Raw genomic sequence first — 18,118 nt, forward strand, 5'->3', positions numbered from 1 at the left:
CAAAGTCCCCACCGTTTGGTCCGTTTGCGGCTTCATTAATTCTTCATATTGTTCAATATTTGATTTAGCAACTAATGAACAGGTTGAAAATAAAAATTCAATCCAATCAGAGATGAACGAATCACTTGATGTTAAGCAAAAATTCCTCGTAAATGTTTTATCACGGTCTACGACCTCGCCGCTTCGGTCTGAAAGACCTTCAGGACTCAAAGAGTCCGTTTGCGGCTTTATTTTGACAGTTGATGATACCATAAATGGTTTTAAGTAAGCGTTCAAAGTTGCACATTCAGAAAGTTGAAGTTCTTCTTTAGTCTCTAATGTTTCGAAGTCAAAAGTAATATAATATCTTGTTGGTTTATAATATTCCTGCAAATTGTGAGCTAATAGCCATTGATATATCTTCTGTTTCGTGATATGTGGTGCATATGGTTGTTGTGTGTTTTGCAATTGAACGTCTTGAATTAATCTTCCATTATTTTCTTTACATTTCTCACAATGTTTTAAAAATCTTCTTTGGTTTTTCCTTTCTGGGTCATCACGGATAGAATATACTTCTTCTTTGCAAAAGGGGCAAACTTTATAGCCGGTGAGTGCTTCAACGTCTGTTATTCTGTCAGCGTGAAGTTTTCCACATGGACTCTGTGTTAATAAAATATTTACTGTTTCAAATTCTGGATCTATCATTATTGATTCCACTAATGGAAAGTCTACCTTATTTATGTCTACGTCTTCTGGTTGAGGGTCACAATAATAAAAATCAATATTAACGTTTAACATTCTTGCTAACCTCTCACTTTCTGATGAAATGTCAAATCCTTCATATGCATCTATGGCTTCATTTAAATAACTTCTACGAGTTTTAGGATTAACACCATCAGGAATGTTATAGAAGCGTTTAAATAACCTTCTACCTTCGGCTCTTATTTGATTATCATTCATTTTAGCTGTTCCGTTTTTGTTCATTTATGTAAGAATAAAAAATTAAAAAATAAATAAAAATAAAGTTTATTTTTTTTTAAAGTCCAGGGCTAAAGTCCATAAAATGAATTAAGAACACATAAATTTTTATCATCTGCGACGTGACGAATACATTTTAATTTACTCAAGAATGCGTACCCTGATACATTAAATCTAATTCCTGTCTTATTTAATTTCACAACTTTGAAAAGGAATGTATGAATAGCTATAAAATGATGAGAAGATGTTTTATGGGTTGCTTCCATTTTTTCTGAAATAAATGAATAAATATAATGCTTATACGTTTTCATATCTTTTATATTCTTAATAACGAATGGTATAGACCTTTCCACTTCGTCTTCCTTCGGTGCTGTTCTTTCATATGAAACATTATTGGTATCTTCAATAATGAAACCACAATCACATAAAATTTTATAGGTTCCAATTGTTTCTTTTGATATTTTATCTAATAAATCAAAAACTTTATCAACACCTGTACATTTATTTAAATAATAATTTGTGTAAATATCATGGTCTTCTTTCTTAATCGTATTTGTTGCATATGTTACATTTTTCAGTGCTTTTTTGAATTTTTCAGAATCAAGAGGAGGTGAAAGTAATATACAGGGGTATTCTTCATCGTCAATAAACTGAAGTTTATGTTTATGAATAAATTTTGTGCCTTCTTCTGAAAGTGTTTCATCTATTTCACCATCTAATAAATTTTTAGTAGATTCCAAAAAGTAATTTTTATATCTTTCTTCATGAGATTTTTGAACTTCTGATTCTGAAGCTGGGATATTCATTAAACCCTCTACTTCATTCTCATTATATTTTTCAACTTCTCTTAATTCCTTAATTTTTTCATCTATTTCATCTCTTATTTTTTCCAGTCTTTCAATTTCATCATATTCATCATCTTTAATCCGTTCTTCATAATATTCAGGGAAAACATCAGGTTCTTTAGGTTTTTCTTCTTCAGATGTGGGATATAAGAAATTTATAACATCATCTTTATTCATTTTTCCATCATAATCTAAATCATTTAATAACTCCGCGAATTTTTGACAATTTCTTAAATAATATTTATTAACTTCATAACTCGCCTCCTCTAATATATCCTTTATTTCCTCGTTTGTGAATCCCAATTTTTTAACGTCGTTAGTCTTGACACTCATTTTCATACGAATTAAAAATAAATTATTCAAAAATGTAAGACATGAATTTTTAAAGTTTATTTTTCATTCATGAATGATAATTATATCTGATTTCTTTTACTCTCTCATACATACTAGATTTGAAGAATTCGGAACTTTTACCATAATCTCCTAAATGTTTTCTAATCCCTAACGTGTGCCAGTTATTATATGAAACTGTATAAACTTTATCTTTATCTTTACACCTTTCATCACTTCCAATATATTTATATCTCAGTTTTGATTTAGCATTTTCATATTCATTAACGTTTAATAATTCACAGTCTTCCTTTTTAAATTGATGTTTAAGATATTCAGGATTTAATACTCTACGTTTATATGCTCCTAACTTAGTTCTAAAGGTTTTTCTACAAAATTTAGGAATTCCATCCTCTTTAATGTCATCAATGATTTCCATTTCATTATTTTCAATTTCTTCTTCTCGTTTATGAGGTCTTTGATTATGACTCCATTGATTCCATGAAATTAAATATTCTTTATCATTATATTTATACCTCATTAGCTTATTTTGGCTTTCATATTCATTTAATAATTCACAATCTTCATTTTTAAATTGAAGTTTAACCCATTCAGGATTTAAACAATGTTTAATTAATCGCGGAATATCTGACATCATCTATATATAGTTTCTTTTATAAAAGATAAAAAAATAAATTATTTTAAAATTAATGTTAATTCTTTAATGATTTATAAATAAATATATTTTAATGCATCGTCTATATATAGATGTAACAAAAAAAGTCACTAAACCCGCACTCATCTACTACTTTACTTAATGAAAGTGTATTAAATATTTGTTTGGAGTTGTCAATACAGATATTTTCGAAGTCAAAAATATTCGAAATACGATCGTCAGAATCTATCCTTAAATCAATTTAGGTCCATCTGACTTTAATGTTGTATTTTCTGTGACAGTTTTCTGAAAGGATATTCAAAGAAGAATATAATTTCGTATATAAGCAATTAAATTTTGAAATTATCAGCTTCACCTTGTATGAATTAATATGATTTCTTAATTTTTTCAGGCATTGAATGTATTACAAACTACTATTACTTCGTGGAAAAGACTTTATGAATTTTGCTTCTAAATTTCTAAAGTAATGCATAATTCCTTTTCCACCTTTATTTCAGAGAGTTCTTCTTGATCAGCTCGAATTGATAAAATGCACAATATAAATAATGGCATAATGTTAAGAATAATATTACAAAAACATTGATAAAACCAATATATATAATAATAAGGATTTTTCAAATCGGAAAAATTTGTATAAATCTGAGAAAAATTAAGGATAAGAATCGTGTGTCGAATCCAATAGTGAGACTTATAAAAAAAGAACTTCTGTATAATATCTAAAAATAAAAACATTGGAAAGATAAATAATAAAATTTTGAGTTTTGTTCTGCGTGATTTATCAAGGAAATCTTTGATACTTGAGAATATAAAAGTATAGCATAGCATCAAATACTCAGCTATATACACTGTTTGCCGAACATAAATCAAATTTCCTAAAAGGTGGGAAATGATTTTTGCGTAATTCTCGTGTTGTTGATTAAAATTAAAGATATTTAAAACATATGAGATTAATGCAAATGATCCCAATAATATAATCATGCATATGGACATGTAATAAAGTAATTTTGCTATTTTAATGCCAAAAATAACCAGAATTTTAGTAATCTCGTTAAAATAAATTAAAACCGGAAATGTTTCCAGCAAACGGAGAATTTCTTTTAGTTGGTATGTGCTCGAAGTCCCATAGTCAGTAAAGATGTGGAGATTTGAAATATATAAAATCGAATTAACGAATAAATTTAATTCCATAAAAATACAAAATATTATTCCTTTATCACGATTACCCCTATGGAATATATTACTTTGGGAGATAAGGATAACACATATATATCCTAAAAATAATGAAAATACTATTGAAAGTGCCAGAAAAAAATAATTTAGAGACAAACTGCATTCATGGTATGAAGATAGATAACATTTATCATTAAGTATCCCTGAAAAAGCAACATTGATACTCATGAAATCGAGAAAAAAATTCTGAAGTTTATATATTCTTTATAATTTTTCTTGTAGAATTATCTGATATTTTATTGCAAAAATATGTTATCTGGTATTCAAAAGATGATTGAAGAAAAATTTAATGAAGTTTAATTTTGATCAGAATTGACAAAAATTTATGTTGCTATTAATATTAATTGCACTAATTAAAGCAGCAGATTTAGAGATCAATTCAATCGATGAAATATACAAAGAAGTTTGTCAGCTAAGGAAAGAAGTAAAGGAACTAAAGGCTATTATTGATTCACAGAATTCTTTTATATTTAAAGCAAAAAAATTGGACCTGATCGAGGCCCAATCAGTTTTCCCAGTTCTCAAGCTAATTGGAAAGGGCAATTATGCCCAACTGATTTATGCGAAGCCATTGGCAAGATTAAGGATTGAATAAAAATATCGAATTTTCATCTAATTAATTATTATATTGTTGTATTAAATCTGAGAGTTAGAAATCAGGAAAGTAAAGTAAAACAACAAAAATATATAGTTATTTTTTTTCTTATAGAATTGATATTTGAATTTTTCGTTATTCGGTCACAAACTTCTCCCATTATTTCGAAGAATGAATAAATAATGACTGATTATAGTTTTCCATATGATATAAAATTCGTTGAAAATGGAATAAATGACAAGCTTGATAAAAAGTTCGCAATTAAAAAGCATTTGGCTTTTGACTCGATAAAAAAAACTATAAACATCGATATTTTAAATAAAACTAAATCTAGATTTAGTCAAATTCAACATATCCAATAATATGAGTCAGAGTTACACAATGATTATAAGTTTTCAAAGCTGGAGTTCCAAATGATATATGGAAAAACAACTTTGTTTATTTGCATATTTTCTACCATTTCTAATTAATTATAGAAACCAAAAGCAAAACTTATAATGATGTAATAAAACTCATAATTATTAACTAATAATAACATACATAATTGTTTACAAATAAGAATAAAAATTAATATATATTACAAACAACATTTTCAAGATCTTCGAATTTGATTTGGAAACCGCGTAATGAATGATTTCCTTCAATGATTTCGCCTGAAAATTCTTCACAAAGATGCAAACAGTCATCAACAAACAAAATACTTCGATTGCAAACATAAAATGATGCAGATTCTGATTTTGATTGAGATGAAACAAAACTAAATACATATGGTTCTTCATCACGGATAACAATTTCACTAGAAATACTGCCACAAAAAACAACAAAATTGTCAAGATGATGGTTGCAAACTGAAATGTTAAGCAAATCTCGAATGAAAAACAGAGGAACACTTCGATCCGAGCCACGGAAAACAAATCGAAGAATTGATCCTTCAATGCCAATCAAATGAACGGTGGAATAGCACTGCATGATGTTGTGGATGCTCTTGAACACTTGTTCAATACTGCTGTTGTATTCTGTGTTGTTGTACTTGCAAACCATGAAATACCCTTGTGATTCACAACACGAAATATTACCTTCCTCGCAGTAAATCTTCGCAATCTCATGAGGAATGTGCTGTGAAAGCAAATTAACAATATCATTCTTGTCATCGTATTTATCATATAATATAACTCTCGTAATTCTTCCAACGACATTCCTTTCTTCAATAAAATTCTTCGATTTCCTAAAATTCATATGAAATGTTCGGTTTTCTTCAGAATTTTCACGTTTTCGATTTTCAATAATTGGGAATATTTCGTCATATTTTCTTCCAATTACATCCAATGGATAACAGCCCGTCAAATTGTAGAGATTAGGACTGACATTATTTATTAGATTCGTGGCAGTACCAATGACAAGTTCCAGCACGCAATTTGTTGGGAATTTTTGAGGAGGAGGTTCATCTCTTTCTTTCAACAAATCTTCAAGATATCTCAAGGGAAAATGGAATAAACTTTCATATCCTATGCGGTAGAAATACTCCATTTTGTAGACACCAAAAGCAAAAATAATATAAAAGAAAATAAGAATGAAAATGAAACTTTTCATCCCTGTTTGAATGTTCAAATCAATAATGTCAAAATTGTCAGAAAGTGGCAAAATTTCTTTGTAATACAAAGATAATTTGTGGATATACTTTTCAATCTCTCTTTCTCCCAAAGTAAAGTTTATATTGTAGAATTCTGTTCTCAGTGTTGGAATAAAGTCATCTCTGCTTATTTTTTGATTTTCCCCTTTTTGATTACCATCATTTTTACTGTTTTCACTTTTGTCAGATTTTTTAACATTTTCAATAAAAATATCTTCGTTTTTGTCAGATTTTCTATTTTCATTATTTTTCAAATCATCCTTTTCGAAAGAATTTTTAACTAAATTTTTGTCATTATTGCTTTCATTATTTTTGTCAGATTTTTCCTTAATATTTTTAGAATTTTCTTCAATTTCTTCTTTATCTAGATTTAGATCATTCTGCTCAAATTTTCTTACAAATTTTTCTTTTTCATTTTTGTCGGATTTTTGATGTTTTTTTGTCAATTTTTTGTCAGATTTTCCTTTCAAAATTTTAGAATTTTCATCAAACTCTTCTTTATCTAGATCTGTATTATTTTGTTCAACATTATTAATAAATTTTTCTTTTCTGGTTTTGTCGGATTTTTGATGTTTTTCTGTCAAATTTTTGTCAGGTTTTTGAATAAATTTAAATTTTGCATTGTAAAGTTTTTCCAAATTTTTGTTGTATTTTGTATCAAACTTATTAAAAATAATGTTTGGAATATGTTGTAACTGAGAATACAATGAAGAAATGTTTTCCAATACGTATTTTTCATTCATTTTCTCATAAGTCAAAGCGTATCCCAAATAAACAGCCATAAAAAGTTTGACAAGCCAGGGAACAAGAAAAACCAAAACAATCAAGAAATAGAAATTTTTGTATTCCATTTTTGTCGACTCAATTGTTTTTGTTACGAAATCCATGTTACTTACCATTTGTTCTTCTTTTTTCTCTTCTTTTTGTGGAGAAATAGGAGAAGTAACTTCAGATTCAGTAAAATCACATTCAGAAGTATCATTTGAGTTCGATTTCGTACTCGACGAATCAGAACCAAAAGGACCCATTAATGCAAATTGAGAAGGCTTCAAAAGTTGATCGGCGCCAATAAAACTTATCGTCAATTTTGTATCTTGTAAATTTACATGATGACTTTTACTTCTTTTTGCAGGCAAATTCAAATTCGTTTCACTTGAATACTTCGCAACTTTTATACGACTTTTCATTTGATGTGGCGATTCAACAAATGAGGTTTGTACCGGATTTTCTATCGTCTTGTCACTTTTTTCTAAAGGATAAATCAATCTAAACAAATCCCAACTTTCCAAAGATTTTTTAAGCAACAAAAATGACAATCTATCTTTTGAACCCAAAAATTAAATCCTTGAAAACTATGTTCATTTGCATAATTGTTGTCATTATTGATGCGATTACACCTAAAAATGTACAAACAACAATAACAAGAAAAGATTTTTTGTAAATTTTCTTAATTTCGTTTTCAGAAATTTGTTCTTGTATTAATTTGTTGAATTCCATGGATGTCTTGTTCAAGCCATCAATAATTTCATATATCACCGATGTATGATTTAATAATAATTTTGCTAAAATATGGCAATTTCCGGAAAATTTCGTATAAAAGAAAGTTGTTAAATCAGAAGCAACACCTATGGCACGGGCATGGAAGAAGTAATCATCACGAAATGCAAATCGATATTGTTCGATTCCTTTGAAAATTTTTATCATAACTTTTTCACAAAATTGATTCGGATCATTTTCATCAGTAATGTTTAAATCATCTAAAATTATATTGTATTTTTGGTCATGTAAACTATTCAAATTTTAGTAATTTTGTAAACCATTCAAAAAATTGAAAGACTGAAAATTTTGTAAATTTGATGAAGCAATTGATGACAAAATAGGCTGAACAATGAAACAAGCAGTTAAATTGACACTGTATTCCGCTGAAAGCTGCAATAACCTCTTTGCTTCTTCGATTTTGACGAGCTTTGAACTTCGAATTAATGAAATATTTCGTGAAAAAATTATTGACCATAAAATAGCAAAAGATAATGAGAAGTAGATTGAAAACCTCTTCAATCTGTTACTCTTCTGCACGAACATCGCCATCGGACTGTTGTCAGACTCTTCATCTCTGTAGATTACACTTTTATTATCAAAATGGAATCTTAATCTCGAGGTGCTGCTCGCATTATCATTTTCGCTTTTACTTTCTTCATTCAATGATGATATCTCTATGTTGTAAGCTTCAGAAGAAATCGGATAATAATTCGAAAATCTTCGGAAAATAGGGTCAACAACTGAACCGGGGTTTTCATAAAGTTTAGTTGCGTATCTCCTATATATTACTGACTGTAATGGCTTTCCCATTGCTATTAATGCGATTTCTGAGTAAGCATTAGCGACATTTGCATCGTATTGATAGACAAACATGAGATACTTTGAAAGATTGATGAGTTCTGTATGAGTAAAAGCACATTTCGTTGCGAAAACAAACGATTTGATTGGATTTTTTTCAAATCTGTTTTGCCAAAACAAACTTAATGTTACTAAATAATGTCTGTGTAATCTATCAAGTATATCTATGTAATTTTTAGGACATGGAATTTCATAAGATTGAAATAGCCTTGAAAGCACATAGAATTGGTAATCGAAATACACTGAATTGCCTTTCCACATCGATAGCATCAAAAAAAGCTTGCTGCGTTGAGATTTGAAGATTCCAAGAAATCTTAAAATTTCTATGAATTCTTCTGGGTTTTGCTTCATTCTAAATGTCGTGTAAAGCTCGAAACATTTTATATCTGCTGTTGTTTGTGTTGCAATCCTCATAACTAATGAGTTTCTCAGTGGAAGCCACCAAGGAGGTTCGTATTTCTCGTTTAGTATCATTGAAGAGTATTTTCGAAGGAATAATTTGTATAACAAGAAGATTATCGTGTAGCAGACTATTGAAATTAAGGCAGAAATCCAAGGACTAAAAAATATTTTGGATGATTTTGACAAATCAAAGTAAATATCGATGCAAATAATGGAGAATCTTTTAATATTGCTCCAAATACCGTTATATGTGTTCCTTTTGAGATTCTCATTTCAAGTAAAATTATAATGAAAATTGGATAACTTACGAGTATAACGAATTCAAGCATTGGATTATAATAGTGCTGCAATAGTATTTGAGTTGTTATTGATAAGTATCTCGCTAAAAATAACAATGGTTCAGTATCTCCATTGTAATCATCGATCATTGAGTGTGCAACGAATATTCTTGAATGAATGAAAACACTTGCGTAGTAATCAATAACAAAAATTCCGCAAAATGCGATTAATAAAAGCAAGAAAGTAAGAAAATCAAGGAAACTATGTGTTTGGATAAGATAAACGAGTTGTCTGTCTAATTGGAAAGTAATTGGTACTTGAACAATTGGTATATAAACGTCAATAAAAATCAAATACAAATACAAAACATTTTGAAGTATATATAAACCTTTTTTGATTCGTACGGTACTGTGCACGAACATGAAAATTACTATCGATTGAAGAAAAACAAGAAGTAATGTTGATGATAAAGTAAATCTGACGTCATCCATCCAGGAATTAAGAAGACCGGCGTTATTTATAAGTCGTAAGATTGTGGGTGATCTGGTCGATATGGATTCTACTCTGCATGGATCAACATAGAAAAAAATTAATTGAAAAAACTTGAAGAACTCTCGAATCCATTTAAGCCAATAGGGAAGCCTTGTTCGATACCGCATTTCAAAGGCAATCTCATAAAATAGCTTAAAAAATTCGATCATTGATACTCTATTGATTCTTGTCAAGTATTATTGAATAAATTAAGAGGGTCATTGAAAAAATTAAAAAAAAAACTTAAAATTATCCAGAATGAATATTATATGGTGATAGCAATATGTGTAGTTTTTGAAATTGTGAGAGTTATTTTATCGGTAGATATTTTATTGTATAAATTATTCTATATTTTGAATATATACTTAAATTATATTAATGTATTTAAATTGCGAATAAGTTTTCAATTTTTGAGAAAAGAAGCCATCGATGGTAAATGCTTCATAACAATTATTATATATAGATTTACTCACTAAATTATTTTGTCAAAATTTTCGGTGGAACTAAACATTATTTATTAAGGATACCCTTACATTGCGTAGTTAGAAAGAGAATATGATATTGTCATGATTGCTAAAGTTTTAGGCTCCAGAAATGAATATACATCAAACTGAAACAATTGATAAATTGAATGAACTTTTGAGAGGTTCTCAAATAAAAAAAATTATCTAATTTTTTACAATATTACTATTATTTTATCCACATATGTATATATAGTAATTTGAGAAAACTTTTAGGAAAAAATAAGTTTAATAAAAATCTGAATTTTACTTGTTGTGGGATTGTTATTAATTGACACTCCAGACGTATTACTAATAGTTATGCGTATGCAATTAAAGTATTTCTGATGGACAAAATGTGAGATTTATATCAGATAATTCATTTCTACTATTAAGTTATTCATTTATGAGTTTGCACTTATTCGCACTAAATAAATAACTATTAAAAATTGTTTTAATTAATTGACACCATATAATAGAGTGAATTTTGTTTGATCAAACAACAATAGATGATAGATATAAAGCCAAGAAACTTGCTATTAATATGCTCTACTTGCTATTTCAATGTAAGTATGATATTTTCTAAATGTTTCGTTCAGATAACTTAGATATATTAGTCAAAATTTGAAATTTTAATAGCACATATATTAAAAATAATTATTATTCATAAAAGATTAATGAAATAGTAAAAAAAATCAATCAAATTATAAAAATACAACATTTAGAAGAATTCTTATTATCCTTCAAAAAGTCAGTATTTCTGCTGTAATTTTCTACAACATTGTAGTTATTGCACTTTGTCTATGGATTTGTATATATGTTATATATAAATTATATATCTAAACTGCCCATAAGTGCAATTTTTATATAAATTGTTTATTTCTTTAACAATTTCATATGAAATATGCTTTTTTAAGCGTATCAAAGCTGTGTTCTTAATGTGCATGGATATATCAAGAAAAATGTCGAAAAAAAATGTGAATTCACAAATTCACTGAATTTTCACCGTTTTTTGAATTTTGCTACAGCACTAATATTAAATAATACTAAAATCTTCTGTCTTTGTAAAAGAATAAATTCTGACAAAAAGTGCTCGTTTAAATTTAATGATCATCTGTATGACTAAGTGGTAAAAAGTGTTTATGACCAAAAAAGGGTTACATGCTTAGTCTATTTTTCTGACAGGATACTCTAGATTTACATGATCTCTATTTCATATCTCCGTTTTTAGATTCTTCGACAGATTTTATGATAGAAAACCAAGATTAACAAATTTCCGGCATGTTAATGAAGAAATCTGCAGCTACTCTCAATATTATTTCAATAATCAGTATCGTTTCTCTTACAATTTATTTTTTTCTCAATAATTTAACAAGAAATAACAATACACACTTGGTTTTACGTATAAAAGCTAAGTGTCGAACTTAATCAACTTTACTTTACTTAGCAAATGAATATTTTTGTGGTTGCGAGTTCTGAATGCTGAAGTTTTAGATTTCTCTATAAATGATATCATTGCACTTACAATGTTGTTCCAGCCTATCACATAAATCATAGAAAATCCAAAAAAAAAATAATATAAAGAAAATTCATGTCATGAAGTTCAAAAAATACCGTGTAACATTAAAATTTGTTATGCATAATACATTTTAGCTATTATTGATTTTTTTTAATTTTCGAGAAATTGAATGGTGAGTCCGATAGAGAAATTTTTAAAAATCCTAGTGCCTCATAGAAGTAATTTCCCTCGTCTCCCATACTTCCAAATGTATGCATATGACATAAACTTTTATGCATTACACAAGTGGCCAATAATATCTATAGAGTAAAAAATTAGAAATTTAATTTTTTTATATGATAGTTATATTTCAGATTTGCGAGCGTAACTTTTTTCTCCATGGCATACTTGTTTTAAGAGCAAATGATCAAAATCGTCCTTCAATTATTGAAGGAGCTGATATCTTTTGAAAATTGAATTGAAAGGGTATTCAATTTTCAAATTTCCTCTCAATTTTGGAAACATATCAACTCTATGAATTAACAATTATGTGCCTTCACAGTTTATCAGTCATATAAGGTGCTTATAAAGAAAAAAGTTACGCTCGCAAAATATGTTTTTATATAGATTTCACATAAAATAATTATGTAATTTCTAAAAAGAATATTTTTGTTCTTGAATATTAAAGTGTATTGTAGTTTAAAAAGTTTTAAATATGTTGCTAAAATTTCAGGTTTATAGCTCATGTCTAGCATGACTTCTTCGTATGCGCAAAAAATCTGACACGTAAGGGTATCCTTAAGAGACTTAAACCAACCACAAGGTGGTGAGGTAGGTGAGATGTCATATGACGACAAGTACAGACACTTCTCCATGGCAAAGATGAGACAAGTTTTAAATATTTACAATAGCCGTAAACAAAAAGGTTTGGGAAACCACTCCCCCGAAGAAATGAAAAACAACCCTGACTTAGAGAAAGACTATATATTTAATAGTTTAGTCAAAAGAGACAAACAAGAAAGAATGCCAGGCTTCAAACTTCGGAAGGGTGACAAAGTAAAAATAGAAATACCTAAACGCGACCCATATGAAAATACTATTGACTATGACAACAATGGGAACCCGACAGGTACTCACCTTCGTGTTCGTAAAAATAGAAGAAAGTATACAAGAGAATATTATGAAGTTTTAGGCAAACATGGCAAAATGTACAGACTGCAAGCAGAAGATAAAACTACTATTGTCAGACCTCGTTTCAAACTTGTCAAAGTTCAAGGTGGTATACTTTCAAAGACAGTTCCTAACAAATATAAGACAACTCCTGACGAATATGCTAAAGAAGTGGAAAATGACGACTAAGCAATTCTATACCATGCGTAAACTGTCATGTAAGGTGGCATGTATTCTTTACTTTGTCCCGTTGTTTGCGTATATCCTGAAACGAAATGTGTATGGTTTCCTTCTCCCTGAGTGTCATCCCAGTAACAATTTATAGCAAACTTAACGTCGTCTTTAACATCATATCCTTTACCTTTTGTCATTCCTGACCAATCCCAATATCTATGCTTATGCCAACCTGCTTGAGATGTACTTAAATCTATGTAGTGACTGTGTGCAGGTAAATTTTCACCTGAAATCGTTTTACTTCCACCTGTTTCCTTTGAAGAGTTTGCACAATACAAAAACCTGTCGACTATTTGTTCCCATGCACCAACACCAAACATTACTTGAGGACCTCTTGCTTCCATAGATGTATAAATAGAACCTACTGGGTTCATTAAATCAAACATATGAGACATTATAGGATTGTCTCTTTTGAACTTAAAATATAGTGCAACTATTTCAGGTTTCTTCTGGTTTGTGTCAGAATATTTTTTATAATATAATCTTATGTTTTCAGGGTAGGTAAAGTCTTGACTATAATATTTATTTCTGTCATCTTCATAATAGTATACTATTCTCGTTTTTTCTATTGCATTATATCTTTTATATCTATAAAAATCTAAATATAATGTTAGCTTTTGTTCATCTACATGTGGTGTTCTGACGTCATCTCCATAGTCATAATAGTATGGTGCTGGAGCTGGGTCAGGCAATGTCATATCTGTCATTTCATAAACTCGGAAATATTTCTTTTGTTCGTCTCCGTATAAGTTTAAGTAGCAGTTGTTGTCTAATGGAACTTTAACTTGTGTACCATCGTTCTTTTTATAGCTTACATACATTTCATTGTTATTTTTCGGAATGAGTTTATACCGTATACCATTTTTTAAGGAATGTACAAACTGCCATCTAAAATATTTGTTTTCTTCATTGAAAGAAAAGTCACCAACAATAGTTTCAATATTTTTTGTTCCTAGCAAACTTTGGTATATTTCATTGACATATGTTTTATCTGCTTTATTTTCAAGGCTAACGTTTAAGTCTGTTATTTCAGAAGATGTATGTGTATGTCCAACGTCACTTTTACTGTTTAAGGTTTCTTGTAAGTTTGCAATATTTGCAATGGTATGTGTATGTCCAACGGCACTTTTACTGTTTAAGGTTTCTTGTAAGTTTGCAATATTTGCAATGGTATGTGTATGTCCAACGGCACTTTTACTGTTTAAGGTTTCTTGTAAGTTTGCAATATTTGCAATGGTATGTGTATGTCCAACGGCACTTTTACTGTTTAAGGTTTCTTGTAAGTTTGCAATATTTGCAATGGTATGTGTATGTCCAACGGCACTTTTACTGTTTAAGGTTTCTTGTAAGTTTGCAATATTTGCAATGGTATGTGTATGTCCAACGGCACTTTTACTGTTTAAGGTTTCTTGTAAGTTTGCAATATTTGCAATGGTATGTGTATGTCCAACGGCACTTTTCCTGTTTAAGGTTTCTTGTAAGTTTGCAATATTTGCAATGGTATGTGTATGTCCAACGGCACTTTTACTGTTTAAGGTTTCTTGTAAGTTTGCAATATTTGCAATGGTATGTGTATGAGTCTTTTTAGAATATTCGTTTTCAGCTCTTGTCACTTCACTTGACATTTTATTGTCAACATATGTTTTGTCTGCTAGTTCAGGATGAGTATGTTCTTTTGTTGCATAAGCTTTGTTAGCTCTTTCTTCTTCTTTTGCTATTGCATCGTCTACATATTCTTTGTCAGCTTTGTTGCCAACATCTGCTTTCAAAAGAAGTTCATTTATAGGTTTCTCGTTTAAAGTTCCTTTTGTTGGATTTATACAAACAGTATGGTTCTTACTGTCTTGAAACAGAAACTCATCTGTCATTGGGTTTAATGTCAGTTTTAAGTTTCCTTCTTTCAATGACTCAGATATCTTAGAATAGTTTGAAAAGTTTGTTGTGTTCTTATTTAGAGCTTGTATAATGAGTTGTCGGTTGTGTTGTATTTCTCTCATAGACGCTGTTTCATTTGACATTTTTATTCTAGATAAAATATGCTTTCAATAGAAAAAGAAAATTCTAGAGTTGCTACAACTAAACCATTAGATGAACTTTTTACGAATGTCGGTCAAAAGTTTGAGACAGAGACCGTAAAGCATGAAGGCTATCGTTTTGACTACCCGTTAAGATGGCTAAGAGACCCATCCGTCACAAAAGCTGTTGGCTTTCGTAGAATGAAGTTCATTTCAGAAGCCATACATGGTTTCCCATTTACGGTCGGTTTTGAAGTTCGATACTATAACAAAGAAAAACGTACGTATGAGAAATTTGAACAGGGAAAACTTTTACAAGTTAGTTTGCTTGTAAACTTAGAAACAACTCTTCAAGCTTTTCAAGAAAAAATAAACGATATCTATATCGAATATGCAAAACAGTATAACATTGACGAAGGAGAGTACCATCTCGATATTTTATATGACAGGAAAAATGCAACTGTTAAAATCAATAGAATAGAAGACCTTGGAGAAAACGTTTATATTTCTACAAAATATAACAACTTGGCATGGTATAGATTTTTGAGGATGTTAAATCAGCCTGCAGCATATCCAGTACACCCGGACTTTTATGAAGTCGAAAACCCTAATGGAACGTATGAAAATGTTTTCGACTCAGATGCTATTATCGTTCATGCTTCATTTTCTGGTGCACAAAACTCTTTTTTATGCTTGGCAAATGACTTTTACGAAAAACCTACAAAGTTATACGAACCACCAAGTGGAAGTATTTCAGACTTTCAAGTATGGTTTACTACAGATGGAAGAAAAAGAATAATTCCATTATACCATGCGTTTTACTTAGAACTTAGTTTCATATACAACTACTATCGAACGGTAAAAATATAATTTTTTAATACGGTTGAGGTGTTGGATTTGGTTGCCAACTAGACTGTGGTGCAGGTTCAGGCTGTTGTATAACAGGAGCTTGTTCTTCTGGTTCAGGGTCTTTAGGTATAATACCAACAAACTGACCTACTCTTTTACCAATATTTTTGACTCCGTTCCAAATTCCTCTTCCTACGGTTTTTATTCCATTCCATATACCTCTTCCAACTCTTCTGAAGAAGTTTCCAATACTACTGAAGAAACCCATTTTACTATATGTAAAAATCTAATGTCCGCCTAGTCTCTTACGTTTCCTGTTGAGTTCCATAGCATTCTTTAACTGGAGCTCATACATTCTGTTTCTCCTCTGGTAGAAAACATATTCTGGGTCAACTCCTGTGTTCGCGTCATCTGCATAAAGTTGTTTATATCCCACTTCAGGGTTTGTATAAAACTCTTTCCATCTCATATTTGCATACCATGGTGGCAAACCTAACGCAGCGTCATTTGACATGGCAGTTTGCATTTGTACATCTGTTGGCACTTGACCATAGTTTGCCATTGCAGTTTGTATTCTAACTTCATTTGGAATATTCTCTGGGTTTGGTTGTCCAGGTTGCTGTGCATTCGCTAAGTTCTGTGCGTCCATTTAATATTAGATAAAAATATCTCTTACGAGTACATATGCTGAACATTTGCAGGCATTGGTTCATCTTCATATTCTCTATATCTTTCTGCCACGTCAAATAAATAAATGACACAATGGAAAAAACCTAAAACAAGTAGTCCTATTTCAAACCACATTTACTTACTAGTAAAATTTCTTTGTTATGACACTTTCTCCAGTTTATAGGACCTCTCTCATATTCTATCTTGTCATATCTAAACTCATAGTCATGTATGTCCTCTAACCATCTCATAACGGTTTCCAAACCACTTTTATCGGATGTAAAGTAAAAGCATGGACAGTTATGTAAAACGTCTAAAGTTTCTAAAGAGTCTCTCAAAGTCCAGTCTACTTGGTATTGAAAATCCCATGTGTTATAGAACGGCGGGTCCACTATAAAGAAAACATTTTCCTTGTCTTTATATTTTTCATACAACTCTGTCCAATGACATCTCACAAACTCTATACCCTCAATATATTTTTCTATGTCCTCTTTGAAAACATTTGTATAGTTAAGATATAAAACTTTTGACATAAGTGTTTCAATGTCATGAACTCTTATAGAACCACTATATAATAGTCTAGCAGATATACTATCCCAGTCTATATATTCTGCTTTTTTCAAAACCTCTCTCACAATATTTTTCTTATCTAATGGTATACGTTCCATCTTACCTATAGGTATCTTTTCTTTTAACTCTTTCAATATATTGTTTGTGTCTGGAATATGTTTGAGACGGTCCATATAGTTGTCGAAGTCATTGCATATAATCTTTGAGTCTGGAAATATTATATGGCACAAATGGGATATATAGAAACTTCCACCGAACAAATCTACAAATGTTAGACCATTCGGTAGTTTCTTAAGTTCTCTCAATAGAATATCTTTACATCTACTCTTATTTCCAAAGAACGGTAACGGTGGTTTTGTAAAATTCATTTATATATAATAATAAAAATGTTTTTACCCGAAAAGTGACAGAAAAGTGACAAAGCATTTACGATGAAATCATGAAAATTCATGAAAATTCAAGAGGTTAGAAAAGAGGTTAGAAAAGAGGTTAGAAAAGAGGTTAGATCTAACCTTCTACCCTAAACATTATTTTTTGGTCATTTACGCTCATTACGATGAAGAAGTCTTGACAAAAAAGTCAACGGCTGGTCGGCTGGGGTTCGGTCCTCCTCTTGGGTCTTGGGAAAAATTCTTAGGGCTAGAAGGCACGAAGTGCCTGGAAGCCCCACTACCTTTTTTTTTTTTTTTTTTTTTTTTTTATATAATACTTATATATTTTCAAAAAGACATTTTGAAAAGA

At 29.9% G+C, this 18,118-nt stretch overlaps 6 protein-coding genes across 6 annotated transcripts, besides 2 other annotated features; 1 reads left to right on the top strand and 5 right to left on the bottom strand.

Moving 5' to 3' along the window:
* Nucleotides 1-2,103: part of a mobile genetic element that runs on past the window's edge.
* Nucleotides 423-963, bottom strand: TVAGG3_0788180 (uncharacterized protein; the record flags this gene model as incomplete). The annotated part of the gene is made up of 1 exon (XM_051246703.1): nt 423-963. A coding segment is annotated over one exon (541 nt), but the record flags the coding sequence as incomplete, so codon positions are not given.
* A 3,097-nt stretch (nt 2,104-5,200) lies between the features above and the next one.
* TVAGG3_0788200 (uncharacterized protein) lies at nt 5,201-7,291 on the bottom strand (the record flags this gene model as incomplete). Its single annotated transcript, XM_001298558.1, has 1 exon — nt 5,201-7,291. The coding sequence occupies one exon, from the start codon at nt 7,289-7,291 to the stop codon at nt 5,201-5,203; it is 2,091 nt and encodes a 696-aa protein (XP_001298559.1).
* Nucleotides 7,292-8,063: 772 nt separating this feature from the next.
* On the bottom strand, nt 8,064-9,134 carry TVAGG3_0788210 (uncharacterized protein; the record flags this gene model as incomplete). The annotated part of the gene is made up of 1 exon (XM_001298559.1): nt 8,064-9,134. The coding sequence occupies one exon, from the start codon at nt 9,132-9,134 to the stop codon at nt 8,064-8,066; it is 1,071 nt and encodes a 356-aa protein (XP_001298560.1).
* Nucleotides 9,135-12,665: 3,531 nt separating this feature from the next.
* Nucleotides 12,666-14,857: a mobile genetic element.
* Nucleotides 14,858-15,310: 453 nt separating this feature from the next.
* On the top strand, nt 15,311-15,865 carry TVAGG3_0788230 (uncharacterized protein; the record flags this gene model as incomplete). The annotated part of the gene is made up of 1 exon (XM_051246704.1): nt 15,311-15,865. A coding segment is annotated over one exon (555 nt), but the record flags the coding sequence as incomplete, so codon positions are not given.
* A 298-nt stretch (nt 15,866-16,163) lies between these two features.
* TVAGG3_0788240 (serine threonine-protein phosphatase family) lies at nt 16,164-16,406 on the bottom strand (the record flags this gene model as incomplete). Its single annotated transcript, XM_051246705.1, has 1 exon — nt 16,164-16,406. The coding sequence occupies one exon, from the start codon at nt 16,404-16,406 to the stop codon at nt 16,164-16,166; it is 243 nt and encodes an 80-aa protein (XP_051082180.1).
* Nucleotides 16,407-16,424: 18 nt separating this feature from the next.
* TVAGG3_0788250 (uncharacterized protein) lies at nt 16,425-16,700 on the bottom strand (the record flags this gene model as incomplete). The annotated part of the gene is made up of 1 exon (XM_051246706.1): nt 16,425-16,700. One exon carries the CDS (start codon nt 16,698-16,700, stop codon nt 16,425-16,427), a length of 276 nt encoding a protein of 91 aa, XP_051082181.1.
* Nucleotides 16,701-18,118: the final 1,418 nt, after the last annotated feature.

Source organism: Trichomonas vaginalis, chromosome VI (genome assembly GCF_026262505.1).
Source record: "Trichomonas vaginalis G3 chromosome VI, whole genome shotgun sequence".
In the NCBI taxonomy this organism is placed as follows: domain Eukaryota; phylum Parabasalia; order Trichomonadida; family Trichomonadidae; genus Trichomonas; species Trichomonas vaginalis.